Below are 12,939 nucleotides of genomic sequence, written 5' to 3'. Positions count from 1 at the left end.
TATAGGCTGCTTGGCCCCTGCAACTATTGTTGTGGTATGATCTCTGTTTTACCGAAAAGTAAGAGAATGACCCCCCCCCCCTTCTAGTTTAGTTTTGTCTGTGTTGTTATTGTTGGTTTTTACGTACCAATTTTTTAGAGACTCCAACCCCCAACCCCCCTCCGCTTTCAAAAAAGGTTGCTTCGGGCCGTCAAAAGGTGTAATAACGTCTTCCTTTTTAAAAGGAGTAATAGGCCTTTCAATTTTTTTTTTCAATTTTTTATTTTAATTCAATTCAATTCAATTTATTGATTCACCAAACATGTTGGCATACAACCATGTTACAAACAAAATGAAAAATACAGTGTGTTTTCAGATTACTAAAACATATACTAAAGTACATACATACATGCAAGTGTACAAATCAGTGAAGTCAACTACTTTTACAACTTGAAGTTATACATAATCATTATGCAAATAGTATAAACAGTATAATATGGACAGAGATAAACTAATTAATGCATTAAATATATATTATTGTGCTCTATTTTTAGAACGCAATTCAAAACATTCATGTAAAAATTCGCATAGCCTTCTAGAATGAACTGCATTGTCAGGATTACAAAGTACTTTACAATGATTTTCCTTCAACATGTTATCATTTAAATTATAGATGTTCAAAGGGTAATACTTTTTTTCGCAAATCTTTATATATAGGACAGTCATATATGAAATGTATTTCATTTTCTACAACATTTTTAGAATAGTGACAAAAACGAGATTCTTTTGGGATACAAGGCTTTGAATATCTGCCAATTTCAATTTCTAAAGGGTGTGCAGAAATTCTCAGTTTTGTTAATTTAGAACGTACAGATTTATTAATTGGAAATTTCAAGTAGTCTTGTAATTCATAGTTCTTTCTAATTTGACTGTAAAATAATAATTTACCACATTTGGTGAATTCAATGTTCTGAAGTTGCAAATTAACATTTTTTATGTAGAAATTCTTCAAGTAGCTGCTAAATGTGCTATCAGTGATATCTAATGATGGAAGTTTAAGTTTCTTTTTTAATTTATCAATCTGACTCTGCCAATTATCCTTTACATCATTATTATACAGAATGTCATCTTCTAAGAAAGCAGCAATAAGAATTTGATTTCTAATTCCATTTTTATTATTATGGTTTTTTAGTCTCTTATAATATTTAAACATAGAGATGAAAGCTTTGCAAGAAATAGGAAGTGTTCCTAGCTCATATTTAATGGCTAAATTTGAAGCTTTTCTCTGTACACCCAAGATGTCTTTAAATATTAAATGCTGTATCTTTTCAAAAGGTAGTTGATCACAATTGTTTATATTAATATTAAAGTCTGAAATCCATATCTCAGAACCATACAAAATGATAGGTTCAATAAGTGAAGAATATAGTTTTAAAAGAGTTTTTACAGATAAGCTGTTATGAAATGGTAAAGAGTGTTTCATTGCATAAAAAGCTTTTCTTGCACGGTCAGCTAGGTGTTCAGCTGCATACTTAAGTTTACCATTATAAGTAAAAATAATTCCCAGATATTTATATTCATGTTCAAGATGAACTATTGAATGATTATAATAAAAACAATGTTGAGCTGTGTCAGGTTTCTTATTTGAGAAAATCATTGCTTTAGTTTTATCAAGGTTAACAGTCAATTTTGATTTTATGCAATATTCTGAGAGACAGTCTATTGAGTTTTGGAGACCTTCTTTAGTAGTAGAGAGGAGAATTAAGTCATCTGCAAAGAATAAATGTCCGACATCAATATTCTGTAATTCAGGAGGGTTTGTGTTATAATTAACTAACTGCGAGTAGAAGTCATCAATAAATATATTAAAAAGTGTTGGGGAAAGATTATCTCCTTGTTTAACCCCGCGTGTAGCTATAAAATGTTCACTATAGCAAGATTCATCTTTACAGCAATATTTAGTGTTTGAGTACATATTATTTATAACATTGTAAAATTTCCCACCTATGCCCTTTTGGTATAGTTTGTATAACATTAAAGTTCGATCAACTGTATCAAAGGCTTTGGTAAAATCCACAAAACATGCATAAATGTTTTGTTTCTTATATTTTAAGTACTTATTTATAAGAGTTTTTAAAATAAATATGTTATCTGTGGTACGGTGGTTTCTTCTGAATCCAAATTGATAATTACTCAGAAGGTCATTTGTTTCCAAGTACGAATTTAGGCGGCATTGTAAAAGTCCATTAAAAAGTTTACCCATACAGCTTGTAACACTTAATCCTCTATAGTTTGATGGGTTACATGGGTCACCAGATTTATAAATAGAAGTTATTTGTACCAAATTCCAGGCTTCAGGTATTTCCCCAGAAAAAAGAATTTTATTAAAAAGTTTTGTTAATATATTTAGAAGTGTACTTGAACCACTTTTAATAAATTCATTGAGTATTAGGTCTTGTCCAGGTGATTTACCAGTTTTTAGATTTTTAATGCCAAGCTTGACTTCACTGTATGTGAAAGGATAGTCAAGGGGAGTAAGTTTCTGTATTTCAGATTCAACTACATGTTCACAGGAGTTATCGCCCTTAGAGCACAGTAAGTTTTGATAGTGATTCATAAATGCTTGAAGTCCTGGAGTGGAAGAATTTGAGTTTTGCTTAATTTTATTTTTATTTAGGACCTTCCAAAAATCTTTTGAATTGTTCTGATTTAGGTTGTCGATGTTGTCAGTTACTGTCTTATAAAATTCATGTTTTGATTTCTTTTTCATTCTGTTAAATTCTCGTTTAGCATTTGTGAAAACCTGTAATAAATTGCAATCTTTTGGATTCATTTGAATTCTTCTTCCAAGTTTGCGGACTTCTCTTTTTAGTAGAGATATATCATTAGACATCCAAGGTTTTGGTTTTCTTTTTCTTATTTACAATTATATATTGGTGGTTTAAAGAGAAGGGTTTTAGATGCAGCTGTTAAGTATATTTTAGTTAATTTACTGTTAATATCATCAATACTAATGTCTTTCTCATTTAGACTTTTATCAAGTTCAACTAGGCTGTTAGAGCTTTCTACATCAACAAGGGCTGTTTGATAAGCAAGTTTACATTGATTAGACCAAATGTACTGTCCTTTCAGGGGGGTAGATCTGCATTCAATATATGGTTCACATTTAACTGGGCAATTAAAAGCACCACACTTAAATCTAGTACAAATAATACTATGATCAGACAATTCAGACGCCTTTTTCGCGTTATAACGCCTTTTGAGACATTATAACGCCTTTTTAAAAGGTGTATTTGCGCTTCTTCAAAAGGCGTTGTAAAACCTTTTAAAGGGGCGTTATTACGTTTTTTTTTTTTTTTCACTTTTCGTTATTATGCCTTTTTGCGTTAATATGTCTTATGAAAAGGTCTTTCTATTATTTTTTTTTTCACCTAAAGATTGATCCTAATAAGCTTTCGTAGTAGATAGAGAAGCAGAAACCCTTGATCATTCCAACCTTTTAACTCAAAGCTAAGAAATTTACTGGAAGAAGGGGTAATTTTTACATACTCTGTCAAAACAAGGTGATTTCTCTAAAAGTTTCCTTCCTTTCAAATTTGATATTTTTTTTTATAAATCCATGTAACAAATGTTAACTTTGTGTATCAGTTTCATTAAATATTCTTTACGAGGGCTGAATATTTTAGTGAAGATCTTGCAATAAAATTCTGCTTTAAAGCCCAATGTTTAACCAAGAAAAAAATTCTGAAAACGGAATTTTTAAATACTCTGTTACAGAACAGAAGTTACATCTGTAAATAAAGGGCCATAACTCCATTGAAAAGAATAGAAATTCCACGAAGACACGACTCCTCTTTATCCAATATCTATAAATTTTCGAAAAATCATTTGGAAAATAATAACAGATAAGACAACAGAGGTAAATCCTAATGCTTCCAAGTTTCATAAAACCATTTAGATATTACTTTCCCGCCTCTCCAGATGTGGCTACAGAAGTGTTCAGAGAAACAAAATATAATTCACTTAATGTCATCTGTTGTGTCAATGACTGAAACACTAGCAACCAATAATCAGGTCAACGTGTTTAATTCAAAAAGCATACAATAAACTTGACAAATATTTGTAAAGTAAATAATTAGCACAAGAAAAACAACTCTTGTAGTCATTCATTTCACTTATTGACATCACTACAATTATAACTACTCAAACTGCTAAGTCATATCTTTACAACTTGTCTTAATCAACTCCTTAAAAAATCAACAATAATTAAAACCTGATATAACATCCAAACACTTGAAAAACTTGCATATTTTTAAAACAAGATTTTACAGTATCTGCATTTGAAATAATCTATTAATCATCAAAGTACCAATGATTCTATGATTGTTTATATTGATTACATCCTTTTTATCATGAAAAAAAAAATCCTTAACATGAGAACTTTAAAATTGCTTCTTTTTTGTTATAGTGGAGAAGACTCTGAAGACACCATTAAGGCAGTATTAATTTTCAATAAATCATTTATATACATTAAAAGAGTAATTGAGTAAATGATACATTTTTAAAATTGACTCAAAATTAAGCAACCAAAAAAGTGCTACTATTGTAATAGACATAATAATACATAGTCCTACCAGTTAAATAGTTTCTTTTAAGAAAAAGTTTATCCAATCAAATCAATATTGTTTTCTCTTCTTCAAGGGCACTGTATGTTGACATGGGGTACTTGTTCCTTTATAATGACATTGCACACCTGTTCCTGTATATTGACTTGGGGCACCTGTTTTTGTATAATGACTTGGGGCACCTGTTCCTGTATATTGACATTGCACACCTGTTCCTGCATATTGACTTGGGGCACCTGTTCCTGTATATTGACAGGGAGCACCTGTTCCTGTATATTGACATGGGGCACCTGTTCCTGTATATTGACTTGGGGCACCTGTTCCTGTATATTGACATGGAGCACCTGTTCCTGTATATTGACATGGAGCACCTGTTCCTTCCAGCTTTGAGGTGTCTTCTTTCCATTTTTTCCATTCCTTTGGAATAATGATACAGTTCTTTCTGTACACACTTGCAATTTTTTCCTGAATGGAACTCCTTCTACAATGCATCTGACTGTTGACATTCAAGGCCGGAGACATGCACAAGGCTGAATTGTACATGGTTGTAACCTGTGTTTGTTGTGCAGGAGATTGGGTACAGTTTGCTGTTTGAAGATCTGCTGTTGCACATACAGACACCACTGGAGACTTTCTGTGACCTCGCGATCTATGAACCGAGGACTGGTGAACGACTGCCTCTTTGGATTGGTTTTTGAATCTGTAAAACTTCCTACTGCTCTGTTGGTTGATTTGTTGCCTGCCTTGAGTGTTGTTACTTTCAGCAACTACTGTACATTTTATTTCTGTGGAATTTTTGTCTTTAGTTTTGTCTCCATCTAAACCTTGGTATTTTCTCTTCAACTTGAAAGTATTTTCATTCTTTGTGACAGCAGCCACAATGTTTGTTAATTTCTTGATAGGAGTTTGGGAAATGACTATCTTGACTGTGCCCTGTCCACTGTTCTGTGAATTAAAAGATGGTTTATCCTTGTTTGAAGCTGACGACACAGGAGGTGCAGTTTCACCATTCTTCCTTTTCTGTCTCCTACCCGTTTCTTGGTTCTTTTGACACTGTACACTTGTTTCAATATTATTCTGCTTTCTCCTTCCTCTTTTTCTGGTGACATCCATTTTTGGTTTTTCACATATTTGGTTTTTACATTCTTTTCCAATAACTGTTCTATCTTGAACTTTCCAATTTAAAGCTTTGCTCTGACTTTTTCCATTTAAAGCTTTACTGTGATTATTCTCATTTACAGCTATACTTTGACCTTCGTCATTTACAGCTATACTTTGACCTTTGTCATTTACAGCTATACCTTGACCTTTGTCATTTACAGCTATACTTTGACCTTTGTCATTTACAGCTATACTTTGACCTTTGTCATTTACAGCTTTACTTTGACCTTTGTCATTTACAGCTATACTTTGACCTTTGTCATTTACAGCTTTATTTTGACCTTTGTCATTTACAGCTATACTCTGACCTTTCTTATCAGAAGCTTTTTTCTTAATGAACAACTTGTTTCCCTCAGCTGTCACTTCAAACATAGATTTTTGTCTGTTGTTACAAGGAATGTTTTGATGATCCACCTGTCCCAGAGTCTGATTAATACAAATTTTCTGATGTTCAAGAGTTGCTGCTGTTACATGAATATTTGTCTCTTCAGGCAAGCCTACACAAAAGAAATTTTAACTTCATTCATAATATCACAATAATGTTTCTGAAAAGAACAGCTACTTCATTAAACCTCCTGGTTTCTACCGTTTTTCATATAAAAATGATGAAGCATTAATTATGTATACCTTTCAGTGTCCGTACATCTGTTATTCTTATTTTTAAATCCTCCTTGCTTGGACCAGTTTGACAGCTAGCTGAACTGACTGTCTCTCCTTCAGCCCTTTCTGAGAGAGCAAGATCTCCACTGGCATTAGCAGTTGTGTTTCCACATAAGTTTTCATCTCCATTCCCTCTCTGCAATGAAGTTTCACTTTCTATGGATGCCACTTCATTTTTTTCCTGGAAGAAAGATGTACTGACACTCTGCATATTGCCTACTATTGTACTGTATTCCTACTTGATGATTATTCCTTGGATATGATCTTAATTTTCACACAGTTTAGACATTGGCGCATTGGTAGAATATGCATACCAAACATTATTGGAGTCTCAAAGCTTGCCAGCTTAAAGTTTAACAAGGGCACTGCAAAAAGGAGCAACCCCTCACAAAGGAGCACATCTATCCAAATACAAATTCCGTTATGCATCCACTTACTCTCCCTCACACAAGACCATTACTATACTTCCTCCAACTTAATTGCAAGGACATAAATACCATTTTGACAAAGTAAGGCACTATATTTAATTTGCAACAATCCCTATTTTTTGCAGTTGAGAGACTTTTAATAAAATGTATTATCCCAAAATTTTGCCTTTTTGTGAATTTACAAATGATTGGAAAAATAGCAAGAAACTATATCACTGATAAAAAAAAGAGCTTTGTTGTATATACCTGACTTCCTTTAAGTGTCAGCCCAGTGTCTGTGTTTTCAGCATTTCTAACATCCACTGACAAAGAGCTGCTGGTGTATGCCACGCTGTTTACAAAGCTTCTGTCATCTGCTGGTAAAGAAACATCATACACCACACCATTCACTGAGCATCTATCCTCTGTTGGTAAGGTGCTATTGGTACAAATTGGCCTACACAATCCAAAATCAAGATTTGTTGAATTTTTTTTTATGTTAATGAACATGTCTCATACATAAGAATTGGGTATGGATGCAAGTGAGTTTCATTTACATAATACCATTTGCATATGTGCATCTTGAATTTTACTAGTAATTAAATAGAATTTTAAAAATCAAAGTACTCTCCTGAAATTTACAATAAAGTTGCAAAACAAGGGCACTGCAAAATAATTAGTGTGCTCTTTTGTGAAGGGATGCTCTTCTTTGGCAAAGAAGAGCATTCCTTCACAAAAGAGCACATTAGTTCTGATGTTAATTATTACTTCTGTTATGCACACACTCACTCACCCACACATTCAGAGGCACATTACTATATCCCCTCCAACTTCGTTGCCAGAGGATAATAACTAAATTTTACACAGTTATTGCATACCTGACAAAGGAGAAGATTCTACCACTTGAGCTACTTTGGAAGGGAACTCGATTTGCTATAAAAAGAAACAAGATAATACCCTCAGCTACAATCCTATTCTTCTACAAAGGTCCCTCACAACTTTACATTTATATAACTTACTGTGACTCAATTCAATTAGATTTTCAACTAGCTAAGAAATTTATCTGCAGTGTACTTTCTCAAATGAGTTTACTCAAGGAAGTGACTACAGATAAGAGAGCATCTTACTTTTACCATTTGTACTCGTACCTTGAGACAGGCAACTCCACTCCTTCTGCATGAACTTGTTCTGTTGTCTGTGGTGAAACGTATTATAACAGGTATTCAGGTGAGCCATGTAGGCCTTCCTTGATACAAAGTTAATCAGGCAGAGTGGGCAGTAGGCTGTGAAGTCCTCGGTTTCTGACGAGATATCTTCAGATCGCTCGTCAGTAGACTTTGAGGAAATACCTATGGACTGTTGATTATCAGAGCTGGGATCAGTACTCAATCTCTCCACAGGCTGGTTCAAACTAGGGGTCAGGATTTCTGATAAACTGGCACTGCATGTTGGTTTCTGATTTAGTACAGAAGGGAAAGGAGTCAGGTCTTCCAATGAACTGGCACTAACTCTTCTGTTCAAAACAGATGAATTGGGAGTTGGGTTCTCTGATGAACTTGGGCTAGTTCTCGGGTTCATGATAAATGAATTAGGAGTCAGTTTTTCTGATGAACTTATACTAACTCTTGGGTTCAGGACAGATGAATTGGGAGTCAAAGTTTCAGATGAACTGTTACTAGGTCTTTGGTTCATGACAAATGAATTGGGAGTAAGCTTTTCTGATGATCTGGTACCTGGACACAATGTTAAGTGGAGCTTTAAATGTGCCTTGAGCTGATCTTCGGAGTGGAATTTAAGATTACATGAGGGACAGGTGTCATATTGGATAACTAATGGCTGCTCTGTCCTGGTGTATTTTTGATTTGTTTCCTCCAAAAACTCTTTATTTCTATCTACAAAATAAAATAATTTCTTTAACTTTTTTTTTTACATTAGAAAACAGATTGCCTTGAATTTGGTTTCTTGAAATCTAGAAAAAAAATTTCTTGAATAGAAATAAGCTACATGTATATTTTTATTTTACTGGGATTTTTTTGTCTCCCCTGATAGATATCACTTACCTGCTTTTTCCTTTTCTTTCAAAATTCTTTCCAAAGATATAGTTGTAGTATCCTTGCAACTGGGAGTCTGGTTTTTCAGGAGCTGCTTGTCATTCATTGACCAATTTGTTGATTCAGCATCACCCTCCATGTACTTATCAACCAGTCTAGAAATGAACTTATATACTGAATCCCTCTTATCTCCACTATTCTCATGATTCACCAGATTGTCACCTTGTTGACAACTTTCCATTTCAGAGTCAGACAATGGTTCTTGTTTAATATTCTGTTCTACACATTGTGGTCCTGTCCTAGCATTGGTTTCTGGCATCTCTTGTAAATTGGGAATATTTGGGGCCCTCGTCTGTAGCTGCGGCAGACTGTCTGTATTAGATCTAACTACATTGTCATTGTTATAGCTTAAATCTACTAACCCTGGTATTTGTGTTGATGCTGGGGTTTGTGATGCTGATATTTGTGGAGAAGGATGACTCTCACATACGGATGCATTACTCTCTTCACCCTCTCCGGTACTGCGACAAATCTGAAAATGTAATCTTCCTTTAAGAGAAGACTGAGGGAATGTTCCTAGTGTGAAATCACTGTGATTTAATGCTAGTTCTGGATTTTCAATCTCATTTCCATCGTTCTTTACTTTTGTTTCTAATGCCTCTTGATGTGAAACATTTTCTTTGGTTCTTACAACTACAGGAATGAGTGAGGAGTGCTGTCTCAGAAAATGAGATAAATGATCCTTTGATTCCAGATAATGAAGCTGTGTAACTCTCTCTAACTCACACAGGACAACAACTGGGGTTGTGAAGAGCTCACATGCAGGAATCAGAATTTTCTTTTGCCTAAGATAGTTGTGATATTGCTTGCAGAATGCAAAGAGGCTTTCCAGTCCTAAGAGATGGACAATTTGTTCTACCCATGGAGCATTCTGTGGGGTTAGATGAAGTGTTCCTGTGTACCAGTAATGTACTATGTTGTTCAGGGCATCAGTCTTAATGCTAGCTGGAAGGATAAGTTCTAACGGCTTTTCTGAGTTCGAAATCTGCATCTGAGTCAACCCTGGGATTGCTGCCAATAAGATCAGGCGATGGACCTAAATAAAAATGTTATCCCGATTAACTGCCACCAAAGGAAGCAACCAAATTTGTACCCATACAAAACTACAAAAAAAAATTTAAGTATTTAATTGCTTGCTAGGTGTTCATGTCAATTGTGATATCACTATGACAACATCAATAATCAATCTCTATCATTTATCTTCAAAAAAAAATATTTTGCATGTTTCAGATATTACTACTGCTTATGCTTATCAGTCAAGTATACGTAGATGTACATACAAGCAATAATTGGGCAGTCATTTTCAACAAATATTGGAATGTAATCTATAGATGAAGCTTGTGCATGATAAGTTCTTCTGCCAAGTCCTTTGATCACATGACATACCTCTTCACAACTCAAGATTTCTCAAGTATATTATTCTTTATGTTGCAATTAAGACATTTAAAAATTACCATTCCAAAAAGATCTAAAATGAGAAGGGTTTAATTTACACCCCCCTCCCCCCCCCAACACCCCCCCCCCCCCACAATCTGCCACTGGTTTTGCCAAGTTCTTGCAATAAAGTGAGTTACTTATAGTAAACATTTTTCATTTAGTCTACTTTTCTTTGAACAGGATTAAATTATAACAGGCACGTGTTATCGGGAAGGAAAGGGGTCTGAATACCATAATGATAATGTTAATTTAGAATGAAAATGTTCATTGAAGTACCAGTTGCGCCCCTCCATTATTTTGTACTATAGTCAAAAAATCCTCCCATGTTAATTTTAAGAAAAATTCTTGTCAACAATTTTGGAACCTTCCTCCCTCCCTACTTTCCTCTCAAAAACGATTTTACGTGCCTGCATATCCTTAGAGAGAATAATATTGTCAAATTGAATAAATAAATAAATAAATAATAAGAGTAGAGAGTAATAAAGAATGGAGTAATAATTTTTCATATTCATACGTAGACTTTAACTGGTCCTGCCTCTAGAGTTGCATCACACAGTGTTTTGGTGAGCCAGAATGTCTTTAGTTTTTCGAGGACTGACAAGGGGTACTGGTAGTCTATGAAATCGTTTTCCAATACATCCATGGTTCCTTGATTTTCTTTTAGATCTAACACCTGGGGAGAAATAAAAATAAGATCTACATTTTTCATGGACTATATTTCGACCTGTACATTTTACTTTTCTTTAATTTTCTTAACTTCTTTAAATATTCGTTATACACTACTTACTACTCAATTTTGATGACATCATCAAGCGCGTGCAGATTCGTCTGCTAAAGGAACAATCGGAATTCATTATGTCGATCGTTTTTTAGTCTTGGAATCGCTATCTGTAATGAATAAGAACAAATCTAACACAACATTCAGTTTGCAACAGAGAAAATTATATTTTATATGGCAGGCCAGACAGTTTAATTCGTAATTTACATTTACATGGTCCATTTTTTTAAAACAAGTTTCTGATTTGATCAATATTAAACTAGGGACTGTGTTAAAACAGGGCTTATCTAAAACCCTCGCGGAACAATTGAAAATATATACTACAAGTTGAAATATAGTCCGAAATATCTGACATTTTCCAGGCGTTTTTCACGATTTTGAATACCTGGGGCCCGTTTTACAAAAGAACTTACGACTATGACTAAAAACTTTAATTGATTGAGAAATCTTATTAAATAAATGATTCTGTTAAAAATTGCTTGCATAAAATTATTTTTCTAACTTCTTTTGAGAAAGATTAAAACTATTTTGAAATTATTGTAAGATAGAAAGTTATTCACAAAATTACATTTTGGTCTTAGTCTTTAAAGCTCTTTTGTAAAACGGGCCCTGGCACGTAAAATATCAAAATCGTGAAAAACGCCTGGAAAACGTAAGATATTTCTGACTAGTTGAAAAAATTGCATCTGTAGATGAATTTCAGAGTCAAAAAATTTCATCGACTCTGTAAATTACTTAAAACTTCATATTTATTTGATTCATAGTTGTGCCGCTTTATTTGCTGGTGTCATTGGAAACTTTGACTGTATGCTTCCATGTAACCCCACTAATTTTATATGGAACTGAACAAGTACATTTTTTTTCATTTCATTTTCACTTTTTCTTTTTTTTTCTTTTTTAACTCAGTTTAACTTAATTAATTATATTGTCCAATTTTCTTTTCTGGGTCAACACTCTATGACATTCCACTGTTTTGTTCACCCCGATGTTATCTTCAATCAAACAAGTGTTTTACATTTCCTTAATTTCATTTTGTCACAATATACTTGTTCAAATTGTCTCGCTTTGAGCACAGGCACTTGGGGTCTGGACCCCCCCCCCCCTTCCATTTTTTTTTCTTTTGAAATATGGGGTCGAGTCACCTTTTTCCTATTTTTGTATTCTAATATGCACTATATGTTATCAATAATGTAACTCTTTTGTCTCTATATGCTGTTTTTAAATATACCGTTTTCGACTGATACATAAAAAGAGGGAAGGCCTTCCCTCTTTTTATGTATCAGTCGAAAACGGTATATTTAAAAACAGCATATAGAGACAAAAGAGTTACATTATTGATAACATATAGTGCATATTAGAATACAAAAATAGGAAAAAGGTGACTCGACCCCATATTTCAAAAGAAAAAAAAATGGAAGGGGGGGGGGGTCCAGACCCCAAGTGCCTGTGGCTTTGAGCACAGGTGCTTGTAGACCCCCCCCCCCCAACCCCGAAACCCCCTCACCCCTGGTCACAATATTTATATACACCCGCAGCCAGTAAGAGCTTTTTTTTAAATTTGTTTTGCTTTATAAATTATTATTCTAGTACAGATATATATGATCTCCCATGATTTGTGGTTGGATATGATTTTTATCCAAAGAATTTTTTGGTTTTGTTTTGTTTTTTGTATCCCCGAACCTTGGCGAGAGGACAAAAACACACAACGAATTGAATAAAAATCATATTACCCAACCACAAATCATGGGAGATTCTTTTATATCACATGTTTTTTTACACCA

At 33.9% G+C, this 12,939-nt stretch overlaps 1 protein-coding gene across 1 annotated transcript; it reads right to left on the bottom strand.

Moving 5' to 3' along the window:
* Window positions 1-4,581: 4,581 nt before the first annotated feature.
* Window positions 4,582-11,027, bottom strand: LOC133191601 (uncharacterized). The gene is made up of 7 exons (XM_061327347.1): window positions 10,895-11,027; window positions 8,893-9,979; window positions 7,981-8,724; window positions 7,711-7,765; window positions 7,100-7,289; window positions 6,393-6,606; window positions 4,582-6,262 (listed from the first exon to the last, which is right to left on the bottom strand). Exons 1-7 carry the CDS (start codon window positions 11,021-11,023, stop codon window positions 4,656-4,658), a joined length of 4,026 nt encoding a protein of 1,341 aa, XP_061183331.1. The 5' UTR covers window positions 11,024-11,027; the 3' UTR covers window positions 4,582-4,655.
* Window positions 11,028-12,939: the final 1,912 nt, after the last annotated feature.

The sequence above is a fragment of the Saccostrea echinata genome, unplaced genomic scaffold (genome assembly GCF_033153115.1).
Source record: "Saccostrea echinata isolate AGI-Se365-2 ecotype Australia unplaced genomic scaffold, CSIRO_AGI_Sech_v1 ptg000023l, whole genome shotgun sequence".
Taxonomy (NCBI): domain Eukaryota; kingdom Metazoa; phylum Mollusca; class Bivalvia; order Ostreida; family Ostreidae; genus Saccostrea; species Saccostrea echinata.
This window is presented reverse-complemented; position numbering and strand designations above follow the sequence as displayed.